This window comes from Chironomus tepperi, unplaced genomic scaffold (assembly GCF_022539635.2).
Source record: "Chironomus tepperi strain 1889 unplaced genomic scaffold, CSIRO-AGI_Ctep_v1 contig_445, whole genome shotgun sequence".
Lineage (NCBI taxonomy): Eukaryota > Metazoa > Arthropoda > Insecta > Diptera > Chironomidae > Chironomus > Chironomus tepperi.
In genome coordinates, this window is record NW_027226567.1 from 1,986,479 (window position 1) to 2,009,577 (window position 23,099).

General features: G+C 31.4%; 4 protein-coding genes across 6 annotated transcripts; 2 read left to right on the forward strand and 2 right to left on the reverse strand.

Annotated features, from left to right (window-relative positions):
* The first annotated feature begins 27 nt into the window (after window positions 1-27).
* Window positions 28-2,217, forward strand: LOC139098106 (transport and Golgi organization protein 2-like). Its single transcript, XM_070650223.1, has one exon. It carries the CDS (start codon window positions 89-91, stop codon window positions 941-943), a length of 855 nt encoding a protein of 284 aa, XP_070506324.1. The 5' UTR covers window positions 28-88; the 3' UTR covers window positions 944-2,217.
* Window positions 927-4,042, reverse strand: Plekhm1 (Pleckstrin homology and RUN domain containing M1). The gene is made up of 4 exons (XM_070650221.1): window positions 3,857-4,042; window positions 3,696-3,781; window positions 2,175-3,640; window positions 927-2,108 (listed from the first exon to the last, which is right to left on the reverse strand). Exons 1-4 carry the CDS (start codon window positions 3,901-3,903, stop codon window positions 1,641-1,643), a joined length of 2,067 nt encoding a protein of 688 aa, XP_070506322.1. The 5' UTR covers window positions 3,904-4,042; the 3' UTR covers window positions 927-1,640.
* Window positions 4,043-4,181: 139 nt separating this feature from the next.
* On the forward strand, window positions 4,182-5,653 carry Hyls1 (Hyls1 centriolar and ciliogenesis associated). Its single transcript, XM_070650198.1, has 3 exons — window positions 4,182-4,340; window positions 4,420-4,904; window positions 4,968-5,653. The coding sequence occupies exons 1-3, from the start codon at window positions 4,238-4,240 to the stop codon at window positions 5,067-5,069; spliced, it is 690 nt and encodes a 229-aa protein (XP_070506299.1). The 5' UTR covers window positions 4,182-4,237; the 3' UTR covers window positions 5,070-5,653.
* Window positions 5,654-5,739: 86 nt separating this feature from the next.
* Window positions 5,740-22,930, reverse strand: SppL (signal peptide peptidase-like protein). 3 transcript variants are annotated; one of them, XM_070650197.1, is made up of 8 exons: window positions 22,813-22,930; window positions 21,906-22,748; window positions 10,593-11,070; window positions 9,182-9,565; window positions 8,975-9,100; window positions 8,528-8,892; window positions 8,140-8,426; window positions 5,740-7,875 (listed from the first exon to the last, which is right to left on the reverse strand). In XM_070650197.1, exons 4-8 carry the CDS (start codon window positions 9,360-9,362, stop codon window positions 7,674-7,676), a joined length of 1,161 nt encoding a protein of 386 aa, XP_070506298.1. In that variant the 5' UTR covers window positions 9,363-9,565; window positions 10,593-11,070; window positions 21,906-22,748; window positions 22,813-22,930; the 3' UTR covers window positions 5,740-7,673. The 3 variants fall into 3 exon arrangements, with proteins under 3 accessions (XP_070506298.1, XP_070506296.1, XP_070506297.1); XM_070650195.1 differs by having other exon boundaries at window positions 8,975-9,103; XM_070650196.1 differs by lacking the exons at window positions 10,593-11,070; window positions 21,906-22,748; window positions 22,813-22,930 and having other exon boundaries at window positions 8,975-9,103; window positions 9,182-10,559.
* Window positions 22,931-23,099: the final 169 nt, after the last annotated feature.

Consider the following 23,099-nt stretch of genomic DNA (forward strand, 5'->3'; position numbering starts at 1 on the left):
ACACAAAATTCTCATTTAACTCGAAATATTATGAAACAAAACAATAATTAAAGTCAGAGTGAAAGTAAACTTTGTGCGATTAAGAAGTATGTGCATAACATTTTTGTATACAAGTGATGTTGATTCATCCAGTAACTATAAATTAATATTAATAAACAATCGTGATGAATTTTATGAACGTAAAACATTAAAAGCGAACGTGAAAATAGAAGACAAATTAATTCAAATATTTGGGACTGATGTAGAAGGTCTGATTCATGGAACATGGCTGGCTATATCAAAAAAGAATGGTGTAATTAAAATTGGAAATTTACTAAATTTACCCGGCGAAAAAGTGTTACGTAAGAAGACTGATCTACAAGGACGTGGACCAATTGCTTTAGATTTTATAAGAGGAACAGATACGATCGAAGTCCACAACAAGCAATTATGTGACGTTTGTACAAACTATAATAGCTTTAACTTCTTATCAGTTGAGATAACAACAGAGTATATCAAAACACTCTTCACAAATAATGCAACCCAATCGTATGTTGAACTTAAGCCTGGCGTTATTGGCGTATCTAATTCGCCAATTACTACACCATTGAAGAAAGTCGTTGCTGGAGAGAAGAAATTTCATAAAATAATTCAGGAATATGGGGCTAAAAATAAGGATTTATTTATCGATCAACTTATGAATCTCTTGAAATGTAATGATAAGCATTATCCAGACGAAGAACTTCTCAGACGACGAGGCACTGATGCCGAATTCTTTTCAAGTATTCATGTAAGTGGTCATGACCTTTATGGAAGTAGAACTCGTACGGTTATTTTGGTAGATAAATTTGATAATATTGACTATATTGAAGAAACGATTACAAGTTTTGATGACCCCAATAATCCTGTATGGGAAAGAACTCGTTTTCTAATTGAAGATGATTCAGTTATTCAGTGTTCATGATGGCATGTTAAAGTAGATCCAATTATGTTTTTTATTATCATTAATATTATTATTATTTTGTTATAAAACAATTTTAAATAAAGCATTTATATGGGCTATGATGGTAATATCTAGTTTCAAGGGATGGACGTATCGGAGAAAGTTTTTATGTTTGGGTATGCATTTCTTAGGGATATCAACAGTATATAGTTCATAGAGTACGTCTTAGTTACCAATATTAAGGTAGTTCATTTGGTCAATAGTCATTAGTGCCTTTATAGACATATAGAAGCTAATATTGTAGTTATATCCAAAACATTCCCAAGAAGTCGACCTTTGACCAATGTTGTTTCCAACTTAACTAATTAGTACATTGAAACTGTTATAGTAATTAATAGAAATGAGTCTAAAAGTAACCAAACATGATTCATTTTGAAATTTTATAAGCGTAACTATCTAGTTCGTATGCATGTTAACCGTAATTTTTAAGTAATGGTGTTATTACTGTCGGAATTAATTATTCAGACTTTTTTGAGCGTGTTGTTTACTTTGTAGACCCTACAACTTAATGTTATCAGTATCTATAATCATTTTAAAGTAGTTAAGGCTCATAAATAATAAATTGTGCCTGCTATATACCAAAAAATCAATATTGTAACTCCCCTTGAACTTTCTTTCCGATTTGTCCATACCCTTCCTTAATATTATTCCAAGCTTTTTATCCATGCGTTTCTAAAGCCGATACACGTTTACTTTTGCGATCGCATTTTGGACATGGTATTGCTGGATTAAAGCAATTAATATGAGATATTGTTCCACAAGCATTACACCTCATTGTCTCGTCGACATCAAATGGATAAATAATCTTTGATCGTCGACAATATTCACAAATAAAGCCTTTGACGCTACATAATACACATTTTAAGCAATGTTCACGACCAAAATTAACAACTCTTTTAAGCATATCCTGTAGTGCACCATTTTGATTAATAAGATAGAGATCGGAGACGGAATAAAGGTGAATAGATTCATAGATGTATTCTTTGCCATATAAAAGCTTTTGTAATTCACCGATCGTACTTTCTGAGCACGTAAATATATAAGCACGAATAAAGTTAAGCTGTATTCTTAATTTCTGTAGATTATTCATTTCATCAATATATGAGTAAATATCTGGATTGAGTATCTAAAATAATATTAGAATAGTAATTAGTCAAATGTTGGCAATAAATAGATAATAAGATGAATGTACCTTAAAGTCAATAAAGGGTTTGAATTGGTAATTTGAAATAAAATCTGCAGCCTTTTTGCTTACATTGTATTGCGTAAAATCCCAATTATATATTATTTTAGATGGTATGGCATATTTGTCTTTTGATATACATGAAGAGCAATAGTAATGGCCATCGAAAGCGCAGACAATAGCTTTGGAAATGTCAACTAGTGGTGACTTGCATTCCTTACACATAAATCCCTGCTGATCAAGACCTGATTCTGTTGATAATCTACATAGTACTTCAACCATATGTTCGAGTTCGTCCATTTTACCATTTTCAGGCATTAGAACTTCAAAATCTTCAGGAAAATCTTCATTTCCTTCTGGAATGTTTAATTTTTGCATATTGGTAATATTAATAGTTCTCTGGAACTTATTCCAGACATCACGAAAGTTTTCTGAGCTTTTTCTTTGCTTCTCATTCCACAATGACTCAAAGCTATGGTTATCGATTGCGACATGAGACGAGACTGTTCGTCTATAGACAATTTCAGCAGGTCCACTTTCAGCATTATCTTCTTCAACCTCTTTGGTATCACTTTTTGATGCTACAGGCTCAGACCAAAAGCTTCGATTACTAACTAAGGAATTACCAATGGCATTCTCAGGTGTTGCTTCATCTTGACTTTCTTGCATTTTCTCAACATCTATTGGTAACGTTAAGCTCTGATTATTTTCAGTCAATACATCTTCATCAACTGATTCACACATCTTTTCTGACACATCAGTTGGTGCTTCATCTCCACTATCAGTGCGTGTTAGGAATTTTGAAATTCCTTCATCATCACCATATCCTAATGCTGAACTTGGTGAATCACTAAAAATAGAATTTGAAATGGATGCTGTGTAAATATCCGATAACACACTACATCTTTGTGGTGGAATGTCTATATTTCGTGATGTTGTTGATATCATTAACCCTGCTACATCTTCTCCGACTAGAAATGGGAGATTTTTGAGTGCGACAGCGTATATCCCAGATAACTGCAATGGCGCGTCATTCCAAACGTTTAATAATGAGGAATTGCATGGCAAGTCAAACACAACATAACTTTCGATTCCTCTCAACAATCCTTCTGCTGTGTCAGTTAGTTCTGCGTCAAAAAAGAAAGCATAAGGATGATAATAACTTTTTAATGTCGATGGTGATTTTCTAATATTTTGCAGATATGAACTAATTAATGACTCGTTAAAAGCTTTCCTAATGAATGCTCTACAATATCCAATCTCTGTAGATAATTGTGATAAGCTCTGAATATCCTTAATATCTTGTTTGTGCAGGAATTTTGACACGAAGCTCCAAAATGTTGGATTTGGCTTTTGAGTTTCATCGCTACCGAAATTCGATAAAATTTGCAAAAATGACTCTTTTAATCCATGCAGGAAAATGGCTTCAAGTGTAAAGCAGAGAGTCGATGTTGATTCACAGAATCCGAGAGGCTCTGAGAAAAATTTAATTAAATTATTCATCATTGAAATCTAATACAATTGTATTACCATTATTTCGAGTTTTAAATTCATATTCGTTTTCCTTTACATTTTCGCTGAGATGATAACTCAAGGTTTCCCTAATATATTTCTGTCTGGATGTTATAAAAAAAATGTATTACACATCAAATTTTCCCAACTTTTTTTCTTTTCTTTGTTTCTAAACTTACTTTTCCTCAAAATATTTGTTCTCCTTATCCTTTAAAAACTTATTCATTTGTCTTTTAGTTCCGCAAAACGCGTGTCATGGTTGTACAACTTAAAATATTAATTTCAAGAGAATTCTCTAATTTTAGAAACTTTTATGAATAAATTTACATCAGCAAAAGCTTATTTTGTTTACGATTTTAGTTGGTAAAATTCACGCTAGAGGCGCTGTGTCTGAAAACTACTGCTGATCTAGTAAACAATGTAGATTCCCTTTCCAACGTATTTGAAAATTTCAAAAGTTTGTTGCGATCAAAACTTTTATTCGTAGTTGATTTTCCCCTTTGTTTATAACGGAAAAATTTTGTTTTGATAATTCGTAATTTTATAAAAAGTTAATTAAAATGGATTTAACAGTCTCGTTAGATGCTAGGGAAGTATTGTTCCACCTCAATTACATGGGATATCGAAATGTGACAAAAGAACAATTAAAAAGTTTCATGATTGGTGAGAAATCCTTGAATTTTAATAATTTTCAATTGTAAAACACGACATGACATTCTAAATATGTTAATGAACATTTCAGATCTAAAGAAGCTAATAAGGTATGATTCGCAGCCACAAAAGTCGACAACTGAAATTCAATTTCAAGCTGGTCCCCATTCAGTAAACATCCAGAGATTATTTGAAAGTCACACGGAAACTTCCAAACTTAAACAACGTGAGAAACATTTAACAGACAATAATAAGCAGACGACGGCGGAAAAGGCCAAGGACCATAAACATCATGTCTGCAAACATAAACAGCTTTTGACACGGGAAAAAACTTCCAGTGATATTGAAAAGAAATCAACAAAATTCAAAGACATTCCCAAGAAAGTCAGTGAATCTAATAGCCATGACAAAGAAAACATTCCAAAACATGATAACAATCAAGAAAAAGACCAAAACAATCGCCCAACTACAGAAAAAGACCCATCAAAGTCTAAAATGTGGATTCGTCCGAAATCAGCACAAAGCACCCGTCAAAATAATCCAAAGAAGAGAAATGATCCTGTTGCACTTTATCAGGTAAGCTTATAGCATGCCTTTGTAATAGAACATAGAATTAAAATGGATGTATATTATTTTCAGGAGTATCAAAAAGACTGGCAAAAATTTAGAAGCAATATCTGTGAATCATCAAGGTCCGAGCTGCGATGGTCAATTCGAGAAAAGATGCTAGCAAATCATTAGCTTTACGTGCTTGCCTTGAGAGATAAGCTAATCGTTAAAATAGTTTTAAATATATATTCTAGTGGATTGATGTACATATTTTGCATATTTTTATATTACAAAGACTTGTTCTGGATCTTTTGTTGACAAATGAATGGAATTAACTAAGATTGTGCATTTTATGGCATATTGATCCTTAAAATATCATGTTATAAAAGATTCTCAACCAGAAAATCATGATCCAGCAATAGAATATGCTTGTTAAGGATCCAGAATGAGACAACGACCAGTTTGACATTGAAATACTTCATTTCCTATAAACCTATATATTTTCTCCAGTTTGAGCCTCTCAAATTTAAGCCATACCTAATAACTATACAATATTTACTATAAATGCTTAATGCAGCATAACACATAAGCAAATAGTTTTAAAAAACAGAAAATATCCATAATTCACATAATTTTAAGTACCATAAAGCTGATACCACATCATCCACTAATCGAAATTCGTCTGTGTTCGTTCTTATTATAAATGTGCCTTTTTATTCCTATAAAAATCCATTAAAAAATTCCAATTTATTGAGATTATTCTCGCAAATGAAAAATCTGCTTTTATTGTTCAATTATTTTTAAGATTCCATTTTTCATTTTTTAGTACAAAAACATTTTTCTTTTTGTTTAATAATAAAAAATACAGGATAGAAGTGAATTTATTGCTGAACTTAAATATATCATCATTTTTGTCTATTAAAATAATTGGACAAGCTCATTATTCTTAAACATAAGGAAAAAAGAACAGAAAAAGAAATACATTATCACTATTCATCATATAGAAACATTGAACTATTAGCAAATTTCTAGTTAAATTCTCCATCAAATTCAATTCTAATAACATCATTTCAAACAGAAAAAAGTCTCTCAGTTTAATAATTGATCTCACAAAACACGATCTTTGCCCATATATCAAAATATATTCTATATTATTTCATGATTCTTATCACTCAAAAATGTCCATCCATGAAAATGAAAAAAGTTGCTACGTAAAAGAACTCAAAAACCTTTAAATTAATTTCTTTTGTCTAATACATACTTTCACTAAATTTTTTTATTATTAATTCTTCCTTCATACGATTTAAATTCACATTTATTCATGTATAATTATTTAACATTAGCACTATATTATTATGTGCAAGTGAATGAGGTGATTAGTAATTTCATCAGTTTCAATTTAATTACTTTTATTTTTTATTTTTTCGTTTTAACTATGTTATATACAGCACTATTTGAAACGTTAGTTTTCTTTCACATAGGCTGAATATGTTGTTATGTGAATATGAAAATTTGATGCGGAATTAAGACTAATGTTTTTTGGACACTTGGGGAAAATTATGCAAATTTTTCTATGGTTGATCAGTGAAGTATTAAGTTAATTTATGTATTGTGGTCAATGAAGCTTAATATGACTGTATCTTGCAAGATCTGGAGGGTAATCCTCATTTCTGTACCTTTCCGAGCATAGACGAGCAAGAGTGTTGCCAGAATGTATTGAAAATGTATTCGAGAACTTGACAACATTTTGTGGAACATGAGAAACTCTTACTGTCATTCTAATTTTGAAAACTCTTGGTCTAGATACAGGAAATCATTTGCCGATTTCTCCAGTCCTGGCAAGCAAAGCTCGAAATCGACTCGAATTTTATTGGAAGTCAAGTCGACTTTTCCATAGAAATTCTGAGCCTACTTCAAGCTCTGCTGGAAAGATATGCATACTTCAGCATACTAGGTGTACCACTACACCGTTACAGTAGTATGACTATGCCAAACCATACCGATATTGGAGGTATCAGCTCCTTTTCAAATAAATCCATTTGCCTCTAGCTACTGTTAGTTATAGCATACAACCCAGACAATGATTGACAGTTCATCTATCAGCTACTCAAAAGTAACGAGCTCAATCGATACTAAAAATTCTGACATTTCTTCAATGAACTTTTGGCACCAGAGTCATTCATAGATGAATTCGTTCCAAATTCATTCATTATCTTTGTTTGAAGTCATGAAACTTTGCATGCCAAGTAATAATTCTCAACTTATAACCAATTCCCAAAAGAGTGGACAAAAATACGTTAGAACTAGTCATCAACTGGAGAATAACTTGCCATCAACGACTTATAACTTATTGGTGTCCATTCTGGGTTGCACTACCCCTAACAGGCCAAAAGTATACTTTCTTGATACAGATAAACCACAAGCGGCCTCTTTGCCAGTTAAGGTACTCAATTCCAATCTTCTAATCAGTTACTTAATAAATCCACAATTTTCCCACATTTTCCATACCCAATTCATAATATCCAACAAGTGTCCATTAGTCTCAATCATCAATTTCCTTCTCTTTTTCGATGAGATATAAACTTTTATTTTTTAAAATCCTATTTTGTTTCTTCAGTTTCATGTTAGTAACGTGATGCATGTGTATAAGAGTTTTATGTGATGTAATAATACTTAACAAAAGAAAAGCTTATGTCCTTCGGTGAAAATCATTAACTATTTACAACGTCTCAATGAACAAAAAAAAAAAAATACTGTGTGACTAAATTACTTTGTTTTGTTTAATTTCCTATCAACTTAAACTTCGAGCTGCTTTGATAAATTTAATCCTGGTGCTGTATTAGCAAATGGTTCAGTCCACATTCGCCTGAGATCTCCTTTCAGATAAGCCATTGTTAGGAGTGGAAGTAATGTAAATGGAACGAGATATAAAAGTGCTGGTTGAGCCTGTTTGAACACCTCTGAACTTACAGTTGCCGTCAGGAGACCGAGGAAATACCTAGAATTAAAAAGGAAACATTTATTAGAATATTTAACAAATTTAAAATATTTAAAAATTAACGGATTTTCAAAATTTGAAAAAAAAAATTGAATTCGCTCTATCAAAGCGAATTGAGATTATAAAACGCTCGAATTCGCTTCAAATCTCTCATTTGCTTGTCTGAAATTGACGAAGCAACATCTCATCCAGTAAGTATCAAATTATTCATCCATTCATTAACATTCTACGTTACAGATTAATAACAAGTTATACTATACTCACCCTAATAAGGAACAATGAAAATATGTAATTTTTGAGCCCAATATTGATCTTGGTGGTGGCACTCCAGCTTCTGCTGTCATCGTATTCTGTGACTTTTTATATGAATCATATCGTAAAACGAAACATAAAAGTAAGCCGGGCATCACAATGTCTCCAAGACCGAGCATCGAAAAATGTCCACTATTATGCATGCTTGGAAATACAAGCTTGCCAGGTAAATTTAATTTTGGTGGCTCACGAACTAAACCGCTTAAATTTAACTTTCTTGCAACAAGACCAACGGGATTCTAAAAATAAAAAATTATGAGAAATCGTATATAAATATTTAATTAATTAGTCTATAATAAAATCCAATATATGTATGTAATCAAAGTGAAATTTTTATTACCTCTGCCGGTCTTGTTGCTACTTTGACCATAACGTTAGTTGAGAATATATACGATGAGAAAAATACCCAAAAGACATCATAAATTAATAATCCAGTGAGTAAAAGTGTTGATACTTTTAAGCTAGGTAGTCGTACAAAAGCGATAAATGCAACACATAGTGCAATACCCATTGCGTCCATCAATAGCCAATGACCAGTTAATACCCAAATACACACCACAGTTACTGATAATGTAAAACTAAATAATTCAGCTGTCGTAAATCGTCCACATATACCAAATGATATTCTATTTCCGTCAGAGCAAGGTCGCATTATGTATTGACACATGGGCAGTAGAAGAAATGCAAGTGCAATTGTCGCAATAACTATATGATTGAAAAAAAAAATAATTATTATTATTCAATATTCATGGGAAACGGAAATAATAGTAACTGGACGAGAACTTACTTGCCGTACAAACTGCAAATAACATTTGCATAGAATCAAAGAAGAAAAACATCACAAGTAATGAGATTGATGCACCGAGTGGTAGACAAAGTGCATGTGTGGCATCAAGCGTTGCAAATCCAGAATCTACTAATAACGATGGATAAAAAAAATTGGAAATAATTACTAGATTGAATACAATTGTGTATTTTTATTTAACAGACATACTTTGCTCTTGGCTTATAGGCTCGCCTGTTAATAAATTATTGGAACTTTCACTTTGTCGTTTCTTCTCTTTTTCGCGTGCCTCTTGTTCCATGTTTAAACTACGAAAACTTCCGTAAACTATAAGTAAGATGGATATTAAGCATGTCGAAACGCGCGATCCAAATAATTCTACAGCCATCATTTATAAGCTGTAGAATATTACAACTTTTTTTAGTTTATTTGATATATGTGTATGCCCTCCTTCCGGCTTTCTCTTTCTCCTTCCTTTATTCGTCTCCTTTCCTTTTTGATTTTTTTATGTTTTTTGTATTAAGTCTTTTTCTTCCTCCTATTCCTTTCTGTTTGCTCTCTTTTATTTGACTTGACGCAACCAACAAAGACACACTATAAATAATAACAAGATCACGATGTAAAGTAAAAATATATTCAACAGGGATTATTATGGTTGAATTGTCACACAAACCAGTGTTTTGTGGATGTGGCATGTATTTTCATGGTACTTAGTTGACTGAGTGAAATTTATGGGTTGAGATCGAAGTAAACTTGGGTATTTTTTATGGAAATGTCTTCGAGCTCTGTAAGATTGGACAGGAAAAGTTGCTCAATCTGAGTTTGCTTTCTAGGAAGTCCAGCAGAACAGTAGGATTAAAATCAAATCACAGCATCAACAAAACGTAAATAAAAAAGTTGAAATCTTGATGACCATGAACCTTAATTATCATCGAATATTTAGTTAACATCAGTTAGATGTTAAGCGTGTGCAAAATTCATTATCAGCAATCGATAAACCACTTAAGTATATGTGAATTGCATACTAATTGCTAGTCCTTGCCATTTGTTGTTCCACTCGATTTTGCTTAATGGAGTGTATATATTGGGGTGGAGAATAAATGAGGAAATTCAATTTGTTGGTGATTTATTAGTCAGACATAGGAGTCTAACCTGATGATATCACCTTCTATGTTGATTCTCACATGTAGCATACTCAAAGCATGCTTATTTCATACAAATGAGCTTGATCATTCAAAAGTGAGCATACTCAATATGTTCTTTGTCTGTTAGAATTAGTAATCATGCCGATGTATGAAAGTAAGTAAAGGAAGCTGTGAACAACTATTGATTAAGGAATGGGTCAAGAACTTGAATTTTATCGAGAAAATAGGAACAAAAGCTACAAGATTGTCTTCCAAACAGAATATTGATAGGATTGACCTGCGGAGTTCCACATTACGAATGTATTAGATCATTTGAAGCCAAGATCATTGAAAATCATATTCTAGGTCAAGAGTTAATATGAAATGTATTACTTAATTATCTATGCATACTCATGAACGCATATACATAATACACAACAGATCTATACGAAAGTACCATGATTATATGCTTCAGAAATCAGATCATTCAATCTTACCTTTATTAAAATATGAAAATCATGATCCAAACACTAAATAATCACATCCAATTCAATCGAGCTACAATTTTTTGTTGATTTCGACAAGATTAAATCTAATAAATTAAAGTCTTACAGAGAAGATGTTGTATTCGATATTTTTTTGTTCTGTTAGTGATGCAATGCCGATGATGATGATGATGATGTATGAAATAAACACTTAATTAAGAAATCAGTGTTTAAAGGATGTAAATCACAGTTAAACTAATTCTTCGGGTGAATGAAAAGGGGATGAAGCGAGAAGAAATTCCTAGTCCAGGCACTTCTAGTGCGTATCAATTTCTGCCAAACAATTTGTTCTTTTAATTTTGTTATTTGAATTAACTTTATTTGTTCATTTTGGAGTATTTTTTTGACGCTGGTTACTTCCTTCTTGTCGCTTTCTTTCAATTCTTTTCTTTTGCTATCGTGCACGATGAGACGCTTCAATTGTTGTTGGCTGTAGAAAAAAGAGAAACAAAAAAAGTCATATAATATATCATCATCATTACAATTCATAAGCCTCACACTTCACTCTTCAATAATTTTTTTTGAATGATCGTCTGAGTCTTTATTATGTCATTCTATATACTAATAGTAATTTAAGCTACACTCGAAGAATCATTGTCAAGGAAACTTTTTTCACTTCTCTATGAACGACAACTAGCTTGTTGTAAAAATATAAAAAAGAGTAATTGTTTTGTGTTCTGTCAAGTGCAACAGTGGAATATGGATAAAAAAAAGCGCCGTCAAGAAGAAAAGTTTATTTTGAAAAGTTTGAGGAATGTGTATGAATTATTTATGGGTGTGACGCATTTTATAGTGGCTTTTGTTAGTTTTAATGTTTCAGTCTTGTACTTGACCGTCATGACAACAAATCTACATTTTAGCTTATATTGTTTGAAAAACAATTTCGATGAATACATTAAGTTAAGAATTGTAGCTGTGGTGAATAGCAACTGGTGTTACTTGTCTCTGGTACTGTCGCTGGCACATTAATGTGTATCCTTCATTCATGGACCAAATGAATTAAGAATTAGAATTGTGGTGAATCAACCACTGATGTTGCTTGTCTCTGCCACAGTCACAGGCATATTCATGTGTTTCCTAAATAGGTCGCATGCATTCTCAACCTGAGAATCTGGAGTAAACTTGTCACAGTTATACCTGTGTACTAGAACATAACCAGGATAGCTCTTTGCTCATATAAGTTAACACTAGGAACTTCATGATAATAACTAAATTTTACGAACAAACATACATTTAGGCATGTGTTCTAAACTAATTACTTCTCACATTTCTGGCTAATGGACCCATGAATGGAGGCTGTTAATAGACAGAATTGAACTAATATTGATAGTTAGCTAGTGGTATCCAAAAATAGAACCAGCATCCGACGCCATCCAACTGTGATCATGAATCAAAATTGATCTGTAAGGCCAGCTATGTAAAGCAAAGTATACATGGCAGCTTACCAGCTTTAACAATTCAGCTTTGACATTTTAAACAAATTTTGACCATGTTAAACAAATCTTAAACAGATTTAATCGAGTACATCAAAGTCAAATTTTTGTGCTTGAAAGACAGCGAAAAGAAGCCATAAAATATATATATTAGAATATCCTTTGTCTCAGACTTAATTCAATGTCATAAACATTTTACTTCAACACATGTTTGGCTTCTTATATTAATATGAGAGAAAAAAAAAGAAATAATCCTGACCTAGTCTACAGTTATTCATGCAAGAGTTGAGCTTTTGTTGGAATGATTTTGGGAAATTTGGGTGATTGTGAGTTGAGTGTTTGTGAGGTTCAAAGGAGGCAGACAGAAGGCATTTTGTTTTGTATAAAAGAAGGATGCTGAATGGATATCCTAATTAAATTCGTTAGTGCTATTCGAGTATATCCCTGCATACTTTCTGTTTTTACATGCTGTCCCCTTGATATTCATTCGTATCATATGTTAAGCAAGCTTTGTAATCGGTTTACTTTGTTTATTCCATACGCATTATGTTTCAAACAATCTGTCTGAAGTATCTCATATCCAAATGATTCCATATAAAAGTTGTCAATGGATACATCTCATCAAAATCATCCATTAATACAAAAAGTCTTTCTCAAATGCCATAAAACACAAGAATAAGAGAGACATCAAACATTAGTTGATGAACCTCCTTGAACTATAATAATTTTCTGTATCTACATCAATACTTAATATCATTCTGGTTTCAAAAACACACAAAATTTAAGAAAGGCATTCATTTCCATAGTGAATCGCTAAAAATATGAAATGAATAAGAAAGAAAAGAAAATATAATCAAAGAAGAAACCCCGCTAGGTGACAATTTTTAATGAAGTTCATAAAGTGTAGCTTGGCATTCGTCGCGAATATATTTTTATGCTGCTAATTTTTTTGTTTCAAAAGCGCTACCGGTGTTACAGGATATTCTGTGCTAAATTTATTCATATTTTATGTATTTGAAGCTGTATCATCTAAGTAGATAAGCTTAATTTGCGGGAAATGCGCTTAGTTTCGCATTTAAATGAATAATTTCGCAATTTTGTCTTTAATTAAATGTAAAGAAAAATCAAAGCTGCACAACAGACTTTGACATGCTAAATAGAAACGACAATTAATCAATAAATGTGAAAATCATTTAACTTGGAATAAAAATATTCTCACGAATTTCAAAGAATGTTTACTTTTTGTGAAATTAGCTAGTCAAAGTCAGTAAGAGATTTTTTTACAGTATGCAATCATGAATTATCACGCCTTTCTAAATAACAAATCATTATAATAGATTCAAACTCGTGTAAATTTATTCAGCTTACTCCACAAAGATTGGAGATTGTCTGGCAATGATGTTTGTTGAGGAATGGAGTTTAGAAATATGTATAGGATCTACAGGTTTGTTGAGGAATACTTTTAAGTTTGCTTGTAAGATTTTCCATCCATAATCTCTTCTTTCTGGATGGTAATAGAGCTCGTGGACGACCAAAGAACTATTGAAAGGAAGTTGTCGATAGAGACAGTATTGCACTTGATATTAGAAATTGGACAAGTGGAACAAAGCGATAAAGCTTCAGGTGATACTTTTGAGAGGACATACATAGATCACAATTGATCAGTAAGACCAACGAAGCAAGCAAGTAAGTAATCCCTCCATAAAGCTATCATGAAGGTTGCCAAGAACAATAATGGTAGCTTTTGCCGTGCTTAGTCGTCATCTAGGTCTAGAAATATTTCCCAATTATTTAATTTGCAACCTTATTGCTCAGCAAAGCACCAGACACTTAGATTGGTTTGAGTTTGCTTAATTAAAAGCCAACAACAGAGTCAGATTGTAAGCCTTTTGTTGTAACCTAAGCTCCATAAAGGAACAAATATGTTTCAGCAGAGTTTGAAGTAGACTCGAACTTTACATGGCGTTGACTCGACTTTTTCACACAATATCCAAGTCGATATCTTACATTAAGTAAGTAAAAGCAAAGCGTTTCGTATGAAATCGTAAGATGGCAACTCTTCTGCTCTCTAACAGCCATAATCCCCATGATTAGTTCACTTTAGAATTCAAATATAAATCCCGCCTCTTCAAAAAATTGTAGCTTTTCCATAATAAAACAGCTTAACAAGCTACTCCAACTCCTAACTGTTAAACATCACCAATAATTGCCCCAATAAAGTCGTGCACCAAAAATTCAATTTTATGCACACAAATAAAGTCATCATCACCAACGATTATCATCATTTATATGATTCAAGTGTCGCAATCTCATTTTCAAGTACATTGAGTGATCAACTCTATACTCAAATTAATGGTTACTCTTCCATCTAAAAATTTTTATGTCACGATGAGGCAAATCTTCTATCCGAGCAGTGGAGAAAAAAAGAGCTGTTTACTGTATTTTTAATAGCTATAATTTGCATTACAAATCTGTGAAAAAAATGAGCATTTTTATTTTCATTACGCATTTTTTTGAAAACATTAAACTTGAAATTTTTTTTTGTACATTGAAATTATCTCTTTTGTATTCCTGATGATTTCATGAAATGTAGTTCTTTTTTTTCGCCATGCAGATTTTGAGCTTGAATTTTTTTGCTGCTCATTTATTTGGATACTGGGTTTAAATTAGTTTTTAGCATTATTTTGTGAATTGTTTGGGATTTTTTGGTCATTTTGGGTTGGTTTATTGGGTCAGTAATATATAAGTCGTTGGATTGGCATGAACTTGACCTTGGTGACCTAATCAAAATAAGACTACATTAATAGCTAATTGTATTGATCAAAATTATTTAATTTTTGGTCATTTTAACTGAAAATCATATAAAAACTGAAGGCAAATTAGAGTTCTTGGTTCCAAATTTGATTTAGACTAGCTTGTTCGCTAGCCGGACAGATCAATTACTATATATGACCTGCTTAAGAAGCCGCCTGCGTACAGCACGTATCGTTGGCTACAATTTGCTAATTTCACTTGCTGCTAAGTCGCAGTATTTGGGATAAGTTGCACTTAGCATCGGCAATTGCTAAGCGATTGCCAACTATAGAGCCAGCTTCAGACGCAAACTAAAGGAGACCACGGATCACAATTGGTCTGTACGACCAGTGAAGTAAGTAGTTAAGTAATCGGGTCCATCTATCTCAACAGTCTAATTCTAAAAGCTAGTCATTCACGTGATAAAATCTTAACTTTCAGCCAATGCTTTCCCAAAATGCGCTATAAAAATAATTCTTTCATTCAACATCCAACCCGTTAACTTTTTTTATTGCTCCACCAATTTTCTTTGCATTTTATTTACATCTAAAAAATCATTTTAATTTAAAAAAATCAGTGTGAATTTGGGTCAATGCGATAAGGTAAATTATCAAAACAATTTACCACAGCTTAAAAATTACAGAATAAATGACTGAGAATTGTAAAATTTCCGATCAGCTTATGAATCGATTTTTATATCAATCTTTAAATTATTAGACCATAACAAATTATTTTAACATTCGTCAATTTTCAAGAAGAGTGAGCAATAAGAATATAAGATTTTATGTTAATTAAATAAAATTGGAGGGGAACAAAAAATATTCGTCGATTTTAATTAATAACATCAAAATGTCAAATTCGGGGCTTATACAGAATAGACGTGAAAGCATAAAAGAAACGAATTTAATTTATAATTTAATTTAATTAAGATCTCTTCTTTTTTGCTGCAAATAGGACTCGTTTTTGAGCAATCATTTACTTTGTATATGGCTTGAAAGTTGGTAAATTAATTAAAATTAAATTGATTTTAAAATTATGATTTTGATGATGTTTTGATGTCTTATTAGAACTAATTAGTTTCTAATTTAAGCTTAGTTCCAAGCATTTTGTCAGAAAATTGAAAATTATCCCGCCAATTTTCATTTTTAATTGTTTACAAACCCGAAAAGCACATGGCGTGAATAATTCGGAAAATAGTATCCTAGGCTACCGTCATTACAGCTTGAAACCAAATTCAATCGAATCTGTCTCGACGTCAGAGTCACAAAAGCCTAAAAGAACTATTTCACCATGTGCTTTCCGGAAAATGGCGGGAAATAGAATTTACGAAAATCATAGAAAAAACTATTTTATTGGCCGAAATTGTAGCAAATTATCACAAAAATAGCTTTGCTCACTTATTGTTGACATTTTAGAACATTTTAAACAAAGCAATTAAGTAAATTGAGCTTAAAATTGATAAAGGTATTTTCCAGGTGAGAGGGGAAATTCCCATCATTTTTTAAAACTTGATTAACAGTGAATTTTGCTGATTTTGAATTTTGTTGATTCTTAACTTCATATTAAATTAGAGTCGACTTCAAGCTTTAGATAAATCCTTTTCAATTGATCTATGAATTCATTAATGGTAAAATCTGAATAATATATCAATAAAGATTCATTAAAGGTGCTGCTGCGTGAAAAAGTAATGTAATAACTTACAATAAAATTAAATTATTCACTTATTCTCAGTACTTTATCCCTAAACGATAAATCAATACCAATCTAATCCATTGGCTAATTAACTTATATCTTGAACCTTGTACACATAAATATTCTTCAATTTTCATCTTCCCAGGAGATTATTTCAGCAAGTATACTTGAGAATTTATCAAAAAAACATAAAGTCTCTCAACAAAATTCTTCGGTCATTAATTATCACTTACAATATTCCACACTCATCTGTTCTTATTACTTCCTACATTTATTATGAAACTTTAATTATCATATTCATATACTGCCTGCATACACATGACATACGTGTTGTAATTTTATTTCTATATATCATGAGATTGTAAAAAGGTGATTGACTGAACATGAAAATTAAGTAATTCCAACGAATATGAATGTCAATTGGAAATCAAAACAGACTAAATCAAAATTCCTATTCAGCACACTGTACATTCAGTCCCGTTAGACTAAAATTTTTCTTGACTATTTTTTCTACATTTCTAATTTCATTTTAAGACCACCTCAAACACATAAAATGGAAAGTGTAAGTTTAGTTGCGCGTATTTAATCGCCATAACCACTTAATTTCAATTTTCATTTTCGCATATTCACGATCGGCTGTGTATTTTTTTTTTATGTCAATATGCTTCTCGATCAGTTGGCATGAAAGAGTCTCAGACACATTTTTTTCTTATTTTTCCTCGTCTTGAATGTAGGCTGACCATCGGGTTGTCGTTTAAATGTAGGACAACATGCTTTAAACTACGGAGACACATGAAGAGAAGCTGTTGATAGCAATAATTAGCAGACGGAAACCAGCGATACAGCCAGCTTTAGAAGAAGTTTAAGTGAGGTCATGGATCATAACTGATCTTTACGACCAGCGATGTAAGTAAGAAAGTATTTGAAACCACTGTTGTCCAATCAGTATGCGACAACACACTAGTATGTCGCTGAAATATAGTGGAAATGCCATGTCGTATGTGGTTTCGGTCGTGACATACCACCAAGGTGTGCTGTGACACAAATAAGTGTAGACAACATGACTACAGACGAAAAAGAACTAAAAATTCATTTAAATTCTACGGAATTCCTCTCGAATAACCCAGTCCCACCAAAAATGGCAAACTAGTGCAGCCTCAACATGCACAAGAATTTATGTTTATAAATAAATTTACAAAACATGTAATTACCCTAAAAGCATCATCATAAAGATCATAATACGAGCGAGAAACAAGCTTATTACTTCATCTCACTGGAATTACTTATGTATACTTTAATGTATAATAATGATTAATAGAAAAAAATATATTACGTTAATGTCTGTCACTGTATGTTTGTAACTCACATGTATCAATTAATGCGTACATATATATACGAAGTAGCTAGTTTTGAAAGTTGGCGATTTAAGGAAAATATATAAAATGTTTTCATGCTTTTTGAGTTATGTTCGCATAATATATCAAGTTATGGCAATTATAAAATCGAAATACAGACAACGAATTGATTCGAAGTAGGAAAGAAATGGAAAAAGAGAAATAAAAGCGAAAAGGCTTGTTGGAAGAGGCTTGTTGATTTAGGAAGGCTAGAATCGCATTCACGAATGATTTTTGTGTAAAATGTTGAGTCATGAAAATAAAGATAAGAGAATTCGGCTCGTGAATGTAGAGTTTGATAACCTTGTAATGTGTTATCTACAGAACATAAATCTGCGGTGCTAGGATTGAATGTTGTCAAAATAAACTTTTGTTTGTTTGTACAGTAAAGTAAAGCATTTAAATGATAATATCAACATAGAGGTACAACATCTTATCTCATATTACGACTAAAGCTTGATTATAGACAAGAATTGATGGTTTACAGAAGATGAAGAGGAAAGGCGAGATTGAGATAACATTGAAAGATGAACCATGTTATTACCAAAAAAAAGAGATAGTTGTGTATACATTTAGGGCAGAAAATTCAGATGTTAATCTATTTAGTTTTGGAAAGTGGAACGATTGTGTTCCTTACAATTTTAAAGGCGGTGTAAAATGAATTTTGGACTGAAACTGAGCAGCAGGATCACTTAAATTTCAATGGTAATACTGGTTATTAGTCACAGATGACTAGAAAGTATCAGTTCCTTGAGCTTATGCTTTCTCGATACCGGGACCGGGACCGGGAAATCCCGGGACAGTCCCGTCCCGGTCCCGTCCCGAGTCCCGGAAATCTTCCGGGACTGGTCCCGCGGGACCAGGTTTTAAAAAAAATCTTGTTAACTCTTAACAAAATAAAAAGAATAAAAATAAAAGACGTTTAATTTGTAATCCAAACTTTAAAATCAAAATAAATTAAATAATTTTATCAAAAAATATGAAAAATATGGTGCTATAAATTCGAATTTTGAATGTTTTTGAGTTAAAAATTTAAAATTTATTATGATATCTATCTGATTTTTGTTCTGAAATATTGTCGCAAACAAACCCTTTTAAATAAAACTTTTGAGTTCCAGCTAATTTAAGGATTTCCAAAAATTAAAAGTTTCAATGCTTTTTAAATTGATTACAAATATTAGAGATTATTTCTCATAACTAAGATTTGATTCTTCAAAATCATATAAACGGTAAATATGATAGTTAAACTCAAAATTTTTTTAGGGTTATTCTATTTTAAAACCATTTTAAACTAGTCAGGTTCAAGACTTCTAAAAATTTAAATCTATCATTAAATTTTTGACAATACATATTAAGCATAAAAACACTAAAAAACATTAAAATATTGTACTTTTTAGCACATAATATGTTTCGGGAAATCCCGGGATTTCCCGGTCCCGTCCCGATCCCGTCCCGGTCCCGGAAAAGTTTCGGGACCGGGATTTCGGGAAAGCATACTTGAGCTACGTTTCTGTAATTTCGTTTGTATTGTGCAAATCCAAGTCATATCGATAGCACTTTATGTATTAATTGAGAAATTGGTCTCTGATGGGAATCGAACCAACATACTCACACAAGAGTGAAACAGACTTCCGGTCTGTTCCCTAATCACTCGGCAACAGAGACCTAACTCTCGCTCCAACAGATTCACCTATATAAGGCTCGATATCCCACATTAGAATAGAATAATAAGCGGCAATTACTTAGAGTAAGTCGGCAATAAGTTCGATGATCTGTTGAACCATCCCAAAGCCTCTATAGAATGCCTATGTCTTTAATGAATCTAATGATGTCCAAGATGCGATACCCCAGATTCCACTCTTATCAAACACGACAGTTTCCTAAGGATTGAGGAATTAAGAAGGACTAATAATCAATATCCAATTCAACAATCTGAATCAAATCCCAAAGTGCCAAAGAATACGCATCTCAATTCAACCTAAAATCTGTATGAATCACCTGACCGAAATTCAATTCAATATTCCATTAAGTAAAAGAACCAAGTTCTCAGATCATTAAATTATATATTTTTTTAATATGATTTACATATATAATTCAATTCATTCAAGCCGAGGCTCTACACAATGAGGTACAAGTGTATTGCAAAAAAAAACTTTTTTTTTCCTTCTTTCTTCACTTCAGCCAGTTGATATATATTTAGTTAAGAAACAATCTATTGTACTCACATTAGCAGAGCCGAACTTTTGTCGGGAATCAAATTTCATACATAAAGGTACATTAATACACAATAAAAATCCACAGTGTCGGCGAGCCGTCTAACATTTCTTCAACAGTTTTGTGTATGCGATGTGCTGTTACACTTTATTTTCTTATTGTGTCTTGTGGAAATCTTTTTTAATTTATTGCATTAAGATTGCGGTAAAGAATCAGCATAAAATTATGTGAGAGCTTTTGTCTTTTGCTTCTTCTTTATTATTATTGTTTTTTTAATATGCCATCAACATCATCATCTCGATTATTTTGAAATCGCTATCACTAGCTAAACATGAGAACTTTTTACAACATTTGTTTTGTTTTGGCTTCTGAATTAAATTTATAGTTATTTGATGACCTATATTTAATTGTTATTATAGCTTTAAAAAGATCAACGGAAGTAAATATTAGCTCATCAATCAAAAAGAATTAATTAAGAACTCTCAAAATTGCTTCATCGATCAATACGGTACAATAAGATGCTCCAAAAATTGACGAGTGAATTAAATTTTTTGATTTTCGATTGATCTTTATGGTTGCTTTGATTGTTTTCAGCATTAATCTCAATTTTACAGTGAATTATAAAAAATATTGAGTTGTTTTTCAGATGAGTTTGTAGATTTTATCATAAAATTCATATTTCCGTACTTTCAAACGCAAATTCTGTCATTAAAATAACGTCCGTCAAACTATATTTGCACATAAACCAACCTTGATTTCACAAGATACACTTAAAACATCCAAAAAAAATTGCTATTTTGAAAGTTTCGCATTTTTTGAGTCCAACTTGAATAAATTGACTGTTTCTGTGCCATGAGCAGCTTGCTACGAATTGCGAACTACTTGACCTCATGCTTGAGCACTTTTAACAGCACAAACGTCACTAGACTAGACGATTCCCAAATAATAAACATATGATTGGCCTTATAAATAGATTCGACTCTCAGTTGAGATGTGAAAAAATCTTATTTTGCAATTCATGGCTATAAATACGACTATAATGAACTTTACATCCTACATACAAAAAAATAAAATAACAACAATGACATTGAATCTATAGAAGACTTTCCTCAGACACTTTTCATTCAGGAGGCAACAAAAAAATGCGCTAATTATCCCGCATATTTACTTGATATTTTAAACAATTCCATAAAAAAAAATTATGATGATGAATGAGAACTGTTTGTTGAGTTTATAATACATTAATTATATACTTTGTTCAAGAGAACAAAATGATGGTTTTGAGGTAAGAAACAAAAACCAGCATAACAAAATAAAAATATTTTCTCCTTTCAAATACACAATGTAGAATATTTACATTAAGAATGATGCTATTCTATACATTGTCGCCACTATACACATATATTTACATTATTAGATATCAAATATATGATAAGGGGAATGAGAAAATTGTTTCCAAGTTCTGCAAACAATTGCATTATTCCTCAAAATAGTTGTCCAAAACATAAAGTGAGACTAATTCAGCTTAAATCAAATTGGTATCACTTATTTTTTAATAATACAGTAAAAAAAGAAAATTTCCTTGACCTAAAGTAAGCAAGAAGTAAATCTTTTTATTCATACAACAACACTGAACATAATCAACTTTCTTTTTTTTTAATGTCCATAAATTAACTTTTTTTTTCTTACAAAAAAAAAAATCTCATTTCACAGTTGCGAATTATTTGCGAAACACTTACTTAGAGATATTTCTTATCAGTAGATTCACATAGTTATATCACACATCTTATATCTTTATTTGAATATTAATAATTCATTCACCTATGACTTTTTTTTCACTTTTTTTTTTTTTGTTATTCTTTTATATTTTTTTTCTTATCTTTAACAATCTCTTTTGACTTATAGGCGATAACTTATGATTTTTTATCACTTAATATAATTCATTTTTTGTTCTTTGTATATTTTGGGCAGAAATCAAGTATTCCTTCTCACTTCTCGACGTTAAATAAACATTTTTATATTTTCTCTGTATTTTATGTTTTTGTTGTAGTTTAACTGCATCACTGACTTTGGATTGTTTTGTGATTAATTCGCTGTCTTGTGTGAATGTGTTTGAATTATCTGTATCTGAGGTTCATAGATTGTTTATTTGCGTAAGAAAATTGTGCATAGTTAGTAACTACTCTTAATTCATTATCTAAATCATAGAATATTGGGATAATAATAAAGATTGCTATGAATTCCAAGCGAAAATGAAGTTCAATTATATTTTTGAATGTTTTCAAGTCGTTGAGCAGTGTTTTATGATAGTTATTGCACAATTTCTTTAATGGGGTCTTATTTTGAAAGTATTTCTTTATGGAATAGTATATCCTTGGCTCTTATAAGAAAATGTTCTTTAAGAAGTGTGTCAACTTTAATAGAAAGTTAAAAGTGGAATGATAAAATGCCAGTGTTTGACATTCACATTTTCAGTATTGTATTATCTATTCCATTTATAAGGTCCAAATCTTAATATAAATCGTGGCAGTTCTAACTAACTACATCTTTCTTTCAATACTTTTGATCAGGTATTCTTTGCTCTGTAAAATAAATATTAAATTGTTCTTATTAAATTTAATTAAGAAAATTTGCGAAAATACCTACCTGCCAATTACTATAGTTGATTAAAAGAATTGATTATTTTCCAGCTTTAACTAAATTTTTACAATTTGACTGAAATTTGTCTACATTTTAATTGGTTTAGATGTGAACTCAACGAAGGTTGAAATGTAAAAGGACAAAATTTTGCAAATTCACGACTTTTATAGGGGAAAAATCGAGATGCAAAGACGAATTCAAAAGATGCGAAAATTTAAATTTTAAATATTCGTTATTTATCAATTTTTAAATGGTGTGCTATGATTTAATTAACAAAATAATGATTTAAGATT